The sequence below is a fragment of the Oryx dammah genome, unplaced genomic scaffold (genome assembly GCF_014754425.2).
Source record: "Oryx dammah isolate SB20612 unplaced genomic scaffold, SCBI_Odam_1.1 HiC_scaffold_2, whole genome shotgun sequence".
Classification (NCBI taxonomy): Eukaryota; Metazoa; Chordata; class Mammalia; order Artiodactyla; family Bovidae; genus Oryx; species Oryx dammah.
The window spans coordinates 24,429,738-24,446,449 of record NW_024070186.1 but is presented as its reverse complement, the minus strand read 5'-3'; the positions used below and the strand labels follow the sequence as shown (position 1 = coordinate 24,446,449).

Below are 16,712 nucleotides of genomic sequence, written 5' to 3'. Positions count from 1 at the left end.
TTCAAATGAGTCAGCTCTTCGCATCAGGTGGCCAAAGTATTAAGAGTTTCAGCATCACTCCTTCCAGTGAACACTCAAGACTGATTTCCTTTAGGATGGTTGGATCTCCTTGCAGCCCAAGGAACTCTCAAGAGTCTTCTCCAACACTACAGTTCAAAAGCATCAATTTTTCAGCACTCAGCCTTCTTTATAGTCCAGCTCTCACATCCATACATGACTACTGGAAAAACCATAGCCTTGACTAAATGGACCTTTGTTGGCAAAGGTCTCTGCTTTTGAATATGCTGTCTAGGTTGGTCATAACCTTCCTTCCAAGGAGTAACTGTTTTTTAATTTCATGGCTGCAGTCACCATCTGCAGTGATTTTGGAGCCCCCAAATATAAAGTCAGCCATTGTTTCTACTGTTTCCCCATCTATTTGGTATTATTAAAAGATCCTTTCCAGAGTCAGAGCAGTGTTAGTCAAGAAAAGGCAGAAGGACTATCCTGCTCCTAGGTTAGAATTATCTTTCAGCTCTTTCAGTTTTTAATTGCTTGTCTTTCTTGTTTTACCTGTACTACAAAATGGTGAAGTTGCTAAATAAAAATGACTTTCAGACTTAGGATAACATTGCTAGTACGGGAGATAAAAATCAATATGACTGATGTAAAGCCTGGAAGAAAGAGTTCTGAATTTTCTTTTGAAGTGTGATCAACTATATTGTTACATAATTATAACTGTGAAAGTAAAATGTTTCCCAATCAATGAGAGTGAGCTTTTTATTTTAAAATAATACTGTGGAGCCCTTTTGAAGTAAATATATGATGAATACCATTGTATTGAAAATTAAAATGGGGATGCTGTATAGGTATTGAAGTGACCTGTTTCTCTCTTCTAAATCTAAGAAACTTGTGTACAACTTTGAAATACATTTTGAGTAATTCCTAATATATAGGTCATAGAAATGTAGAATGAAAAGAAATGCTATTTGTAATGATTAGGATAGATATAACCAAAATTAAGCAGATCTTCAACAATACTTTTTTCCGTATCTTAATTTCCCATTGATTAATGCTTTTTGTATATCACTTTTCTAGTAATCTAACAATACAGATAGTTTCAAATTCAAGAAAAAGTTTTAAATCACACAAACCACTTCAATACTTTTTTTATAAAGTAGAAGTTATCAGAAGGTGTCTCAGGACCAGAAGTGCACCATATTGAGTATCTTCTAAGTGTAGTAAGAGGATTTCTTTAGCATTAATGTTCATAAGTTGATGGTGTTTCAGTAAGTCTTGTTTCTGGCATTCTGACATAAATCAGACATTTAATTATCATGTTTAATAAAACCTTGACATTTCATTAGTATTGTATGAAAAGCAGCACCACTCATCCTTCTAATTCTAATGAGTTATTTTCAGAGCTGAGAAGATGCACTGGATCTGAAACCTGAAATTTTTAAAGTAAAACAATCAAATTTCTACTTCCTGAAGCAGTCCACTTACTGATTTCTCTTTTGATTTCTCTTATACAGATACTCATTCTTAAGATTTTTAGTCTATCTAGAGGGGAAAATAATACACTATAATAATGGAGTATCATATCTGATATGCTTTATTGCAGTAGAGATGTATCATGTATTCAAACAAAAATGTTAATAAAAGCCCTATCTAAAATGAAATTTTCTTTTTTATTAATGTTCTTAATTTTTATTTTCCTAAACTCTACTGTTTGCCTTGCTGAAATATATGGATAATATTTTACAGAATGAGGGTTCAGTCCTAATAAAAAATGAAAAGGTGCTCATCTCCATCGATAATTAGAAAAATATAAATTAATACCACATTAAGATACTACTCATGCATAAAGTCACCAGATGTAAAACATGTGATGACATCAAATGTAGTTAAAAACGTGGAGCCACAAGAACTGTCAAAGAATATTAGATATAGCCACTTTGGACAAAAATTTGGTACTATCTCCTGTAAAGTTAAATACACACATACCCAGCAATCTTGTTCTCAGAGCAGAGATTCTCAAAATGTGGTCCAGGGAGCCTGGGAGATTTCCAAGGCAGACTCATAAGGTCAAACTATTTTCATAAAAGAGAAAGATGTCATTTGCTTTCTCAAGTGCAAATTGAAGTATTTGGTGTTGTATCAAAGAATATCCACATTTATCTACAAACAAACACTAATCTGTGACAGTATTTTCTTCATATACTTCAGTCATTAAGTTTTATATATGTTTATGCACGTTTCTGTGTGAGTGTTATATTTCATATGAAAAACTCTAAACAAATTAAGTAATCATTTAAGTGTAACATGTGGATAAAACAGTTTCTTCAGTCCCTTCTTAAAAATTTGACTGAGTAAAGTATTCATGACAATGCATTTTTGTTTAAAGCAGAGTGTATTTGGGTCCATATTTATTGAGATACATTATATCAGTATTCTCTAGATTGATTGGTTTGTCTTTTTTAACTAAATATTATTTTGTACATTCTTATTAATTCTACAACTATTTGGACTTGAAACTTTATTGTAAGATAACTATGATAAGTATTGTTCTCTTAATGTACAAACGTAAATTATGTCTCATTTGTTTGAATTTTTTATTTGATACAGATAGTCGTACAGGCACTGCAGTGTTCCCATTACTCGATTCTTTGGCAGTTGGTGAAAATTACTGATGGTTCTCCTTCCAAAGTAAGTAAGAGTTTCCGTAGGCAGAAGGATTATTACTAAAGCACAATAATCTTGCTTAACTCATTATATAATTTTTATTACTATAATTTTAATAAAATATATAATTGTTAGCAATTCTTGTTTTATCCTAAATATATATATATATTTTTTTTTTTTACATCTTTGAAAGATAAACAGTTTTTCAAGCAATAGCCACAGAGTTGTATGTATACATGAAGTTTAAATTCTTTTAAGAAATAACTGTACTTGAAACCACAAGAGCTTTGATAGGTGATAATGCTGTAAAAAAGAGAATATTGAAAGACAATAGTGTGTAGGTTTCAGTTCTGGCATTATGGCACCTTGGGGCCCAAACTAAACAAACTTTTGTTTCTGAACATTTTAAATCATTGGATTAAAAAATTTTTTTGGAATTTTTAACTTACCCATGACCATGCAAAACAAAATACAAACCAGAAGTTAAGTGAAACTCAGATCCAAGAAAGTCAAGCAGAGTACTAACACCTACTTAATCTTGAGGATATTTGCTAATCTAGACAAGTCCCAAAGCCCTCCTGAAGAGGAATGTCTAATGAGTAGCATGTCCCTTGATAAAGTTGGGATCCCAAAAAGAGCTACTCCCAGCATAAGGGTAAATTAGAAATAAACTCATACCAGTTCCATTCATGAGGGAATAAATAAGATTTGGATTATGTTCTATAATGGTAGTATCCCCAAGCACCTAAGAGAATCAAATATAAATCCTTTCTGAAGGAAGTTGCCTCAGAGAGTTTTCCATAGTTTTAAGAAAAATGAACTCATATTAAAAAAACCAACTTTACTAAAAAGAAGACTAGAAACCATGAAGAGATTCAGACTAAAAAATATTTTATACATTGAAATTATCTGACATAAATACAAAACAAATATATTTCAATTGTGTTATGAAATCAAAGGAGCTTGAACATATGCTGAAAGAGCAAACACTTGATGAAGAACCAAATAAAGAGACTATGATGTTTATATATCCTCAGCTTAACAAAACAGAAGCTATTCAACCAGTAACAATGTTAATAATACATTTCCATATAGAACCAACTGCTTGATACAGAGTATTCTTTTCTCGGAGAAAGAATTTTTTTTCTTTTCGTCTTTTCCATTGAATGATTGGAGGATTTCTGTGCCTTTGGAAGTAATTGGGAGTTTTGTTCATTTTCAGTTAGAAGGAGGTTGATACATTTGTTGGCTTTTTGTTTTTCTTCTATTTTATTAAAAGTTTTAGTCTTGAAAAGCAAAAATCAAGATTAATCTTCTTTTATTGGAAACAAAAACCACTTTAAAACTATATAATATTTTCATGTTTTTTGAAATATTATTTTATATGAAAGGATTAAAGGAGAGTGTATATATGTAAGTTAAAATTTGAAAGCAAGAGTTTATATGTTATGCATAATTAGTTTATTTGAATTTTTCACTTAGTTTATTTGACTTTTATATTGTTTTTCCACTGAGATCATTTTGATTGAGTTATTTGTATTTTAACTGAATGTTGATAACTGTATTTTAGTAAATTTGAAATATACGCTAGCCTAAAACTTTAGCATAATTAGTGGTTATTTCCTTCATTGAATTTAAATTTTGTCCCTTTACAATTAAATTCCATAATTAGAGTAAGTCTATTCTTGGACCTCCTTCTTTGAATATTTTGTTTTTTAACCCCAACCAGAGATTGAACCCATGCGCCCCTGCATTGGAAGCACAGAATTTTAACAACTGGACCACCAGGGAAGTCCAGAATATTTTGTTGTTTTTAATCCTGTTGCAACAGAGCTATTTTGAGATTCTTTGCCTTTCTGTTTAACTTTCATCTGATATATTCTCCTAATGAAAATAGCTTCCTTTTTGTCTTTAGTCATTCTACTGATTTTGTTTTTGTCTCTGCCACAATGGCAATGCAGATTTTGTAGCCAACATTGGTTTTCTTTATTCCAGAAAGTGTGCCATAGCACTTTTTAGATGCTTCAGTTTTCATTGATTTCCATTTTGGTTTTGTGTGCATTTATATCACATGTGAAATTCTCCTTACTTAGCTGTAGCTCAGGGTGTTTCTTCTCACTTTGAGGTTGTTGGTAATTTTTGTAAACCAAAGTATATTTAGTAATCATGTATTGCTTGTGTCTATAGTTTAAAAATGATTTGCTGAAAATGATAACCTTATAAAACATGAATCTTTAGGATACACACAAATTTGAAAAATTAACCTTCCATTGCTAACATTTTTTCTTTTAAAGTAATTATTTTCATGATTCTTATTTATAATAATCACAAGATCAGGAATTATCAAACTTTCTAATCCTCTATATGATATAGGATATCTTTGAAAATGTATGAGTCACATACATAAACTTTGTATACATGAATCTGTATTAGTAACATCCCACTTGATAAGATATCAAATTCCTAAGTATAGACTCGGCCACATCATTAAGTTATGAAAATAACCTTGAGTCAAGTCACTTAAATAATTTTAAAATAAATCACTTATATCAAAGCATTTTATCAGTTGTAAAGGGCTTTCCATATTCTAGTAACAACTGAAAAATCACTTACCTGTGTCTCAGGTTACTTTGTTATGAAGTTTATAGTTGTGTGTTGCCAGTCTTTTCTAGCTCTAGAATTCTACAACCTATGATAAAGTTAAAAACTGCTATACCAAAGATGTTTGGATAAATATACAAGAATCTTAACAGCAATTACCTCTGGGAAGTAGAAATTCTTTGGGGGCAGGCATAAGGAGAGAAATTTATTTTTCCATTTATACCTTTTGATACTTTTTGAGGGATTTTTTTTGTTGCTGATATTTAAAGTGAATGTTAATATCTTAAAAGATAATTTTTAAAAACTACTACTATGAAAATTTTTTGATTCTCCATCTTCTAATCTTAAGTTTTGGTTTATCACAAATAACTCACTGAGTTGTTGGACTTAGATGAATGCTAAAAAAGTACGTAGTATGTTCTGTATCTTACTTGTTGTTACAGCATTTTTCTGTTGTTTATAAATGTAATATTAAAGCTATAAAGGAATTTGAAAATAATTTGATGAAACCTATAAGGGGACACTGTTATTTTTACCTTGTTTATATTTTATGTGTTATTAATCGTTTTAATATAAATGTTCTAATTTAATTAAATCTGCTTAATAATCCTATAGAATGGATATTATAATCCCATTTTTACAGAAAAGGAGCCTAATACTTAACAAAAATTGATAGTTGTCTAAAATCACACTTACAGTGCAAGTCTCTGAATCTCAACATACTTTGTTTCTGTTACTACTCCTTAAAATGTTGTATTATTAAGCTTTTGATACAACTACTTTTTATGGAGTTTTGTTGTAGTTGGTTTTTTTAAAGTAAATTTTCTAAGGACACATTGGTTGATTCCTCACTGAACAATATCATTTGTCAGTTGTATATTGAAAAAGTATGACACATGGCAGTTTTCTGGGGTCATTCTGTATCCCTCAAGGCATTTAAATGAGAAGTTACCATGATTTCTAAATGGCTCAGTTTGTAACGTCAGTGGCTTAAAGTATATGGAAAACTTTGCTAGTGATGCACCTGAAATTCTCTGTCCTTTTTTTCCCCCTTTAATTTGTTTCCTGAAATTTAAATGTAATACAGCAAACCCTTTGGGTCTATATATTTAACATTTGTAATATTGATTTTGTAGAGGTAACATGAAAGTCTTACTACATGAATTAATTTTGGTTTTTTATTGTTGAATAACTGTTAATATAGAATGAGCCATTTATTTAGTGAGGAACCGGCCACCTGACTGCTGTTTTTCTCTGCTCATTTTTGTTATATTTATAGAAATTCATTTATACCTCTGAAAAGGTCACTCATATTTTTAATTAATAAATTATGCATGTTTGGTTTTGGTATAAAATATAAGTAGAATGGTTTTCATAAATTTGAGCTTTCTTAGTTACATGTTCATTATAAAAACTATATACATAAAATGAAATTTCCAAATCTTACTACCTGTTAATATTTTGATGTATTTTCTTTCAGTACTTTTTCTTACATAACTTTTCAGTCTTATTAAGATAATGATGTGTTTATAATTTTGTGTCTCTTCAGTTAACATAACATATATTCATGTATTTAATGTTTATAGATAATATTTTAACATATGCATGATAGTACATAGTGTAGCTTATAATTTATTTTACTGCTCTCTTGGATATTTAGATTGTTTACACATTTTAAGTAATAAAATTCTATGATGGACATTCTGGTGCAAAAGCTTGTTCTGTGTTTTGCATTTTTTCATCTTACATTCTTGGAATTGCTTGGTCAAAGATTGTACATACTTTTAAGGGTTAATACACATTACCAAATTGCTCTTTAGCGAGCACTTTCTAAAATTTACTTTTCTTCTTTCTCTTTTGTCATGAACACTGTCATTTGGGGGATTATGAATGGTAGTTATATTTGAAGTTTAAATTCAAATTATAACTTAACAGTGAACAGTATTCTATAAAGTGAAGTATTTGAGAAGACTGTGTCAAGAACAGGATTAGATCTTTATTTAAAATGGAAGTCCACTGGATTTCACCGATGGGTATTTCCTCTGTTCCCCTAATTTCCAGAGTTGAAGCTCTTTAGCAAACTCACAGGTCATGCTCAGTATACTTTGCTCGGGTGCCCCCTAGTGCTGGTCCTGTAGAAGCAGCCTTCAGTTTCTCTTCTCTGTAGCAGAAAACACACTTCTTCCTTCAGCTCCTTCTGGACATATACAGAGACATTTAAAGAGACAGGTAAATAAGAGTTAGGGCTGAACTAATGTCCCTATTGCCTTTTTGGCCTGGGGATCTAGAATTTATCCTCAGTTTTTTTTTTCCTCCTGAGAAGAGCTGTCCTACTGTCTGTAACCTTAAATTTGTGGTGCTCTCTGCCTTATCCTGCATGTTTCTATTCTCGACAGCAGTAGGAATAGCCTGGGGGAAACATCCCTGTATTCTGGACCCAGGCTTTATCCTTAAGTCTTGAAATTAAAGAAAATCTACATCCCTCAGGGAGCTACAAGTCAAATTATTACTGAGAAGTATAGCATACTTATTATGAAATTTATTCCTCCGTTACACTCTTGACTGAAGGTTCTCCTCTGCAAGTTTCAACTTGTTTACCTCCAAATAGTTAGGGTAAAGATGGGACTGATGGTGGCTAAGGCTCATGAGGAGAAATGTTCAACCTTGTGTATAAAAATCCACAGTCTTCTTTCTAGACCTCTTCCTCTCCCCTTCCAAGTCCTGTAGAGTAGTAATATCTGTGAATAAGAAAGAGATAGCTCACTTAGGTCCTTGCCCCAAAACTCTTATAATAACAAAATACAGATAATACACCTCAGTCTGCAGAGTTTACTGCTTTGAAGGGGAAGGGAATGAGGCCAACAGCTGGCAACAGTAGCTATCCCTCTAGGAATAAAGTATACAACCATTTTGCTTCATTCTTTTCTAGATCTCCCCTCCCCTACCTTCTTATTTCTTGAGAAGTCTATCCTCAATAACTATCTACTTGGTTTTAGTTTTAAGCCTTTCCTTTTGACTGGTCCATGACTTCAGAGTGATTTTTTGATAGCTTTGTTTCTATTAATAGTGTGTCCAGTCTCAAGTGCCTGATTGGCTGGTCTAGGAAAGTTAGGAGGGAAAGATCCAGGACTTGTTTTATATTCATTTCTTTTTCAGCTCCTCGAGGGTTGGTGTTTTTTTTTTTTAATCTGGAATACATAAGTAGATGGCTGTTTATACTAAACTCTCAACTTGTCCAAAATTTTATCCGACTCTAACATTCTAAAAATTTCTGGAAATCATAAGTAAATATGTTCAACTTAGAGGGGCATGTACAATTCATGATTCCAACATCTTATTAAGAATTCCATGCTGTGTTTGCAACCCTGTTCTTGGGCCTCTACTTTTTGGAGCTTGCTTTCCGGTAAGGAATGCCTTCCCACCCCTTGAAGGACAGCATAAGACTTCCTCAAATTCACTAGCCTGTCCATTTGGATGCTGTTTTTACTTGCACAGGGACAGTGGTCTTTAAAGTACCACTTTATAAATACTCATAACTCCTAATTTATTTAATACCTCAGGGTCTAAGCAGTGAGCCAGGACTAAGATCTATTCTAAATAACCATTATTATAATGTAAAAATGTGTTTTAACTGAGTTTATTAGAAGCTGAAAGCAATGTTAACAATATTTAATGCTGTGTGGTGTGGCCAGATATTTTTTTAAAATAATATTTTAAAAAAGCATAACACTTCCCACTTTTCAGTACAGAAATTGGAGATTTTTCTCACCAAAATTAATACTAAAGGAAGTTTACTTTCCTGTCAGGCCATTTATTTGAATAAAAGAATGTAGGTATTTTATATTATTTAATATTCCCTGAGTGATAAAATAATCACTTTTCCTTTCTGCAGTATGTTTTTTATTTTGAAAATGTTTTTTCCAGTGGCCATTCTGTAATTACTAGGTATTTGTTTAAATGATTTCTTCTTGCTGACCCAATTTATATATATATAAGAAACTTTCAGTTTATAAATAAATAATATCTTTCCAGCATTTTTTGTGTTGAAACATGACCTTTGGAGTTAAATATTGAGTTTGAAGTTTGGCTCCATTTCTTACCACCTGCAACAAAGGTACACAAATTACTTCATATTTGAACTTTAGTTTCCTAATAAGTGATATTCATTGCTGGATAGGGTTGTTGGGAAGATTAAATTAAAAGAAATGTTTTAGTCAGCAATAACTGTTGCTTTGATAACATTAAATTGCAGTCCTAGCCTGTGCTTTCCTAATCTTCTCCCCTGCCAAAACCAAAAATTAAGGCTAAATGAACTGTTACATAAAGTTATGGAAGTACATAAACATGTTCAGTGTCTAGTGTAGGTTTGGAATATAGCATGGTGGATTTTGTCCTCCATCTGTATTTTGAAAAATTTGAGAATTCACATCTCTTGCTTTGCTCCTAACAGTCACTACTTTCCCCCTGTCCCTCTGACTCCTCCTTTAGCTTTCTCCGTCTTTGTACACCACAGAAAAGAGAAATCAGAAGATGTTTTAGAACTACAGTAGGCAGCTTACGGGTTTGTAGATCAAGTGGATTACCCTTGAGGCAATGGCAGGAGTCAGCAGGTGGGGATTCAGATCACCAAGAAAAGCAACACTGAAAACTAGGTATTACATTTGGGGTTTTAAAATCCAGTATTTTACTGCATATTCACAAAAGTGGCACACTCTCCTTATCTTCAGAAGAGAAGCTAGTAGCAGTTACTCGTGAATGAAAGCAGTTTCAAAGATATTCCATAGGGTTTACCCTGTAGCAGTGGTGAGGCTTTTGTCTCTTGCCCACTGATGTGTCCCAAGTGAATGAATTATCTAAATATGTTTCTTTCATATTTACTATTGATAATAAGTTAAGTTGAGCTGAAAAATAATTTAATGAACCTTATGTTAGTAATAATGCTAAGTACGTAAAAGTATAATGCAGTTTATTCGTCCAAAGAGCTTTGTAGCCCAATACAAACTAGACAAAGTATATAGCCCATGGGGCAAATCTGACTAGACACCTGTTTTTGTAAGGAACGTTTTAGTGAAACACAAGAATGCTCATTCATTTATGTGCTGCTTTCTTGTTCCAAAGGCAGACTTGTAGCAGAGACATTATGACCCACAAACCTTAAATATTTACTATCTGACCCTTTACCCAAAAGGTTTGCCAGTACATGGCCTAGTAGAGTAACCCCTTGGTCTTGATTTTAACTAGCTTAGTTTTGTGCCCCATTTTTTAATCACAAAAAATGTTTCACTAAATTATTAACAGGCTTTATTCTCATATTCTAAGATCTTTGGCCTGATCTAGGTCCTTATTTCACAACTTCCCATATTTTACTTCTGCACACTCTGAAAAAGTACAATTGTCAGATAATGTTGAACTAGTTTTAGATATTTATTGCTAGTTTTTCCATGGCTTCAGTTTCTGTGATTATCTAACTCCTATTTCATAGTTGTGGATAAAAGGACAACCAAATGTAGTCTTCCTCTGGACACATAAAATCATGATGCAAAAATGAAAGGAAATCACCCATTTAAATCTGCCTGTTTGGGTCTTCCAGGGAGTTCAGTGGATGACTTTGCCTCCCAATTCAGGGGGTGCAGGTTTGATCCATGGTCAGGGAATTAAGATCCCACATGCCCTGTGGTATGACAACAACAACAAAAAAATCTGTCAAGATCTTCATGTTTTGTGTGTTTAGGAATTAAACCCTTATGTTTCCTCACTGACTGTAATCATGTTGAGATACTTGGCTCTTTAAGGACAATCTGCATTTTTCTTCCCAAGATGTTAGGGTAAGTCAAGTTTGAGCCTTTGTACCTTTGAGAAAACTTCTAATATAGTTTATATGATAAATTCACCATCTTAATTGTGCTGGCCTTATTTGGGGCTCTTATTTGTTGAGAATTTGCTGACTAGGGTATATTTTCAAAACATCATGTTCATTAAAAGAGATTTCTTTTATTTTTAACAATAGATCACTGAAAAACTGAAGCTCTTTTAGCCCTTTCACGTTTGAGCATATTGGGTTTCAATCTTCTGATTCTTGGCTTCACTAAATCTACAGGGAAGCAAAAGCTTCTCTTAGTGAAGCAACCTGCAAAATGCATATAAAAGAACATAGCTAAGATATTATAATTTAAGTCTCAGTGTCATCTTCTCACTTGACTCTTTTGAATTCCTTTCCATAACTACTTTAGGAAGAGTGCTCTTAACCCCAAGCTGCTTTCTGAAAATAAGAGAAAATACTGGTTTCATCTAGGGAAAAGCATTTAAAAGGAAGCACTGTATTCTTAGTCTACATTCTTTTATATGGACTGAGAGAAGAGATTACTGTTCTAACTCTGCTTTCAGTTTTTAACACTATAAAGCAAGTACTCTGGCTAGAAAGAATTTAAATAGAAATCCTATCATGTTCAGAGTGTTAGAGGCACTCCCTAAAAATTTTAGTCACTTAAAATTACAGTCTATTACAGATAAGTTAGCTCATGTGTTGTTCTTTTTCAGTGTCTTTTGGGTTGACCTGTGTTTTTGTTTATATATTTGAGTAATCTGTTTCATATTTCTTATCTCCATAATGCTGCCTGTTTCTTCAGTATATTAATTTTCCTGCATTATAGAAAGTCACTATAGCAAAGTGGTTAAGACTATAGACTCTGGAGGCAAACTGTTCTGGTTAATTTACTGCTTTGGGTCTGCATTTAACATTTCTGAGCCCGTTTCTTCATTTGTAGAATCGAAGTGATAATATCTATACCCGTCACAGTTGAATTAATATGTGAGAAGCTTAGATTAGTGCCTAGTACACAGTAACTGCTAACAGATGTTAACTTTATGTAGTGTGAGATGCTAGCATAATGAGGTTTGTAGGAAAATTATAGGATGAATAAATAAAGCACAGTATTCTGAAATCCAAAAGAACTAAAATTTTGTTCTCAGCTGTTCAGAGTAATTTACTATTTGAGATTAGCTACTTCTGTTCAATATACAGTATCCGTGCCTGTTTACCTAAAATTGTTGGTACTTAAACTTCTCTCAGTGGGTTCTAACTGATTACAATTAAGTTAACTTTCTTGAGCACTGAATATTGAAGTTCTATCCAAATCTGTGCTAAACTTACTGCTAAAAAAGCTATTTCCTTAGTTGCTTTCCATTTCTACATTCTTAAAATGCTACTGCTGATTAGTAAGCAATCAGTAGGTTGCTTACCTAGTTGTGATGTTAAATTTACAACTTCTCAGATGGATTGGCAAGTAATCATTTTATATAAGGCACATCTGCTTTATGATTGACCTTTAAAGGAATCTTTTGTCTCCAACTCCAGCAATGGCTGATTCCCTAGACGGCTTCAAACTGCACAGTAACCATGAAATTTAAGGGAATAAAGGAGCATTAATGCCTCCTGGCATCATTTTTAACTATATTTATTGTGCAGTAAAATGAACACATTTATTTTTCCCTTGGATTGTGCTATCATCTGTATTATGTATACTTGGATATCATTCAGCAAGTATTTACTAAACATCTGCCCATGTGCTAAACACTGTTCTAGGTACCAGCAGGAAGAGTGAGCATTCATCCTTTGAATACTAGGTTTACCAGTTAGCACCTGTATGTTCTCATTTGAGTGCCTAGATTAATTCAGCAGATTCACAGAATGCCATAGAACCTCAGAGAATACATATTTCAACCCTTTAGTTTATAGATTTTTAAAATCTGTAGTCCTGAGATACAGTTTCTCTAAGGTCTAAACTAGTTCATAGCATGGCCTGCATTTAGTTTTTCTTTCAGTTATTTATTCAAAAAACATTTTCAAATCTTTTCTAATGAAGAGGACAACAAAGACGCCCCCAAAGACCTCTCCAGTAGCTTTCCTAGTTTTCTCTCACTCTTTACAGTCAGACTTTTTTGAAAGAGTTGCTTGCTTTCTTATCCTTTCTACCATTGCAGTTTTAAGCCCTTTTAATTCCTTTGAATGTGTGTGTGTGCTCGATCATGTCCAACTCTTTGTGAGCCCGTGGACTGTAGCTCGCCAAGCTTCTCTATCCATGGGATTTTCCAAGCAAGAATAATGGAGTGGGTTACCATTTCCTACTCCAGGGGATCTTCCTGAATGGAGAGAACCTGTATCTCTTGTGACTCCTGGATTGGCAGGCAAATTCTTTACTTCTCGTGCCACCTGGGAAGAATTGATCCCTTCGAATTGTAATGCTGGAGAAGACTCTTGAGAGTCCCTTGGACTGCAAGGAGATCCAACCAGTCCATCCTAAAGGAGATCAGTCCTGGGTGTTGATTGGAAGGACTGATGGTAAAGCTGAAGCTCCAGTACTTTGGCCCCCTGATGCAAAGAGCCTGCCTACTCATTGGAAAAGAACCTGATGCTGGGAAAGATTGAGGGCAGGAGGAGAAGGGGACGACAAGTGATGGTTAGATAGCATCACCGACTCAGTGGGCATGAATTTGAGCAAACTCCAGGAGATAGTGAAGGACAGTGAAGCCTCACGTGCTGCAGTCCATAGGGTCACAAAGAGTCACACCACTTAGCAACTGAACAACAACAACAAAGTTCTTTTGAAGAGCTTTGCTGGTGGCTCAGTGGTAAATGCAGGAGAAACGGGTTTGATTCCTTGGTCAGAAGATCCCCTGGGAAAGGAAATGGCAACCCACTCCAGTATTCTCGCCTGGGAAATCCCATGGAGAGAGGAGTCTGGTGTGCTGCAGTCCACAGAGTCACAAAAGAGTTGAACACAACTTAGCAACTAAACAACAATCCCTTTGAAAGTGTTCTCCCCAAGGTCACTCATAACATTGTTGCTTTATTCTTGCAATCCTTTCAAGTCCTTTTCTTTTCTCTTGATGACATTTGTCATCATTAAACTATTCTATTCATTATTGTTGTTTAATATTTTTATTTATTTGTTTATTTTTTAGCTGTGTCGGGTATTAGTTGCAGCAGGTGGGATCTTCATTGCAGTATGGGGGATCTTCAGTCCAGCACACAGGATCTTTTGTTGTGGTGCTCAGGCTTGTCTGTAGTTGTGGTGCGAGGCTTAGTTTCCCTGCAGTGTATGGGATCCAAGTTCCCTGACCAGGTATCAAATCCACATCCCCTGCAGTGGTTTATTTAAGGTACAGTGCTCAAGGTGAATTCTTAAGCACTGGACCACCAACAAGGTCTCAATTTTACTCATTTTTAAATGTTTCCTTTTCTTACCTCTCGGATGCCATATTCTGATTTTGTTCCTACTTCTCAGACTATTTCTTAGATTTCTTCATATGCTTTTCTTTATTATCCATCTGTTAAGTTTTGGTGTTCCCCAGGGTACTTTTGTCACCCTATTTACATATTCTTATTTTAATGGTCTCATCTATACTTTGAGTTTCTAAATGCTGAAGATTCCCAAATCTTTTCTTGCTCAGAGTCTTTACTGTGGACTTTGAACTCATCCAGCTGACTATTAGACATCTTTAGTAGGATATTGCTGGGGGGAGTGGGTAATTTCCTCAGTTCTGTCTCACCGCAACAAAAATTAGAAGCAGTGGGTGGACCAGTGTTACAGTTCAGTTCAGTCGCTCAGTCGTGTGTGACGCTTTACAACCCCATGAATCGCAGCACGCCAGGCCTCCCTGTCCATCACCAACTCCCAGAGTCCACCCAAACCCTTGTCCATTGAGTCGGTGATGCCATCCAACCATCTGTCGTCCCCTTCCCCTCCTGCGCTCAATCGTTCCCAGCATCAGGGTCTTTTCAAATGAGTCAGCTTTTCCCATGAGGTGGCCAAAGTATTGGAGTTTCAGCTTCAACATCAGTCCTACCAATGAACACCCAGGACTGATCTCCTTTAGAATGGACTGGTTGGATCTCTTTGCAGTCCAAGGGACTCTCAAGAGTCTTCTCCAACACCACAGTTCAAAAGCATCAGTTCTTCGGCACTCAGCTTTCTTTATAGTCCAACTCTCACATCCATACATGACCACTGGAAAAACCATAGCCTTGACCAGCCTTGACCTTTGTTGACAAAGTGATGTCTCTGCTTTTTAATATGCTGTCTAGGTTGGTCATAGCTTTCCTTCCAGGGAGTAAGCGTCTTTTCATTTCATGGCTGCAGTCACCATCTGCAGTGATTTTGAAGCCCCCAAAAATAAAATCAGCCACTGTTTCCACTGTTTCCCCATCTATTTGCCATGAAGTGATGGGACCGGATGCCATGATCTTAGTTTTCTGAATGTTGAGTTTTAAGCCAACTTTTTCACTCTCCTCTTTCACTTTCATCAAGAAGCTCTGTAGTTCTTCTTCACTTTCTGCCATAGGGTGGTGTCATCTGCATATCTGAGGTTATTGATGTTTCTCCCAGCAATCTTGATTCTAGCTTGTGCTTCCTCCAGCCCAGCGTTTCTCATGATGTACTCTGCATATAAGTTAAATAAGCAGGGTGACAATATACAGCCTTGATGTACCCCTTTTCCTCTTTGGATCCAGTCTGTTGTTGCATGTCCAGTTCTAACTGTTGCTTCCTGACCTGCATATAGGTTTCTCAAGAGGCAGGTCAGGTGTTCTAGTATGCCCATCTCTCAGAATTTTCCACAGTTTATTGTGATCCACAAGTCAAAGGCTTTGGTGTAGTCAATAACGCAGAAATAGATGTTTTTCTGGAACTCTCTTGCTTTTTCAGTGATCCAGCGGGTTTTGGCAATTTGATCTCTGGTTCCTCTGCCTTTTCTAAAAACCAGCTTGAATATCTGGAAATTCACAGTTCACATATTGCTGAAGTCTGGCTTGGAGAATTTTAAGCATTCCCCATGTAATTTCCTCAGTCGCAGCAAAAACTTGAAGTGATGGATGGACTGGTGTTATAGCTCAGTTTTATTGGCAAGCAAAGGAAAATACATCCTCGAGGTGTGAGGGCGGTCCAATCCAAAATACGGGAAAAGAAAAGCATCAGTTCTTCGGCACTCAGCTTTCTTGATAGTCCAACTCTCACATCCATACATGACCACTGGAAAAACCAGTGTTGGAGAAGACTCTTCAGAGTCCCCTTTTTGGCTCCTCTCTTTATGTTTTCTTTGCTCCCCCTGAGCCTGCCCTATGTAAATTGGGCTAGCCAGGAGGGCCCTTTGTTTTACCTAAGGTCCTCACTCCTTCGATTGTTCTATTTTCGCAGACTTTTCCCTTCCTTGTCTTTTTGCCACCGCCATTTTGGACCTCTTTTTCCTATTCTCACTACCTAACGATATCTTTCAGCATTTGCAGATCAGCATCCCTAAAGCCAAACTTATTACCTTAGCATTTGTTCCTGTATTAACTATCTTGGTGACGTATACCATAATCTATTCTGTAGGCAACTACCTAGAAATTAGGAGTCACAGCAACGTCTCTGTTCCTGTTAGCTCCTCAGTTCAGTTCAGTTCAGTCACTC

At 35.0% G+C, this 16,712-nt stretch overlaps 1 protein-coding gene and 1 long non-coding RNA gene across 3 annotated transcripts in view; one reads left to right on the top strand and one right to left on the bottom strand.

The window, feature by feature from the left end:
- STAG1 (stromal antigen 1) overlaps positions 1-16,712 on the top strand; it is a 460,953-nt gene that overhangs the window by 416,354 nt on the left and 27,887 nt on the right. For both annotated transcript variants that reach the window (XM_040233144.1, XM_040233153.1), the window contains one exon: positions 2,608-2,688. In XM_040233144.1, the coding sequence (XP_040089078.1) occupies positions 2,608-2,688 (81 nt within the window). The remainder of the gene's footprint in view (positions 1-2,607; positions 2,689-16,712) is intronic.
- Positions 6,440-8,884, bottom strand: LOC120857638. Its single transcript, XR_005719710.1, has 2 exons — positions 7,864-8,884; positions 6,440-7,462 (listed from the first exon to the last, which is right to left on the bottom strand). It is a non-coding gene; the product is annotated as an uncharacterized LOC120857638 (long non-coding RNA).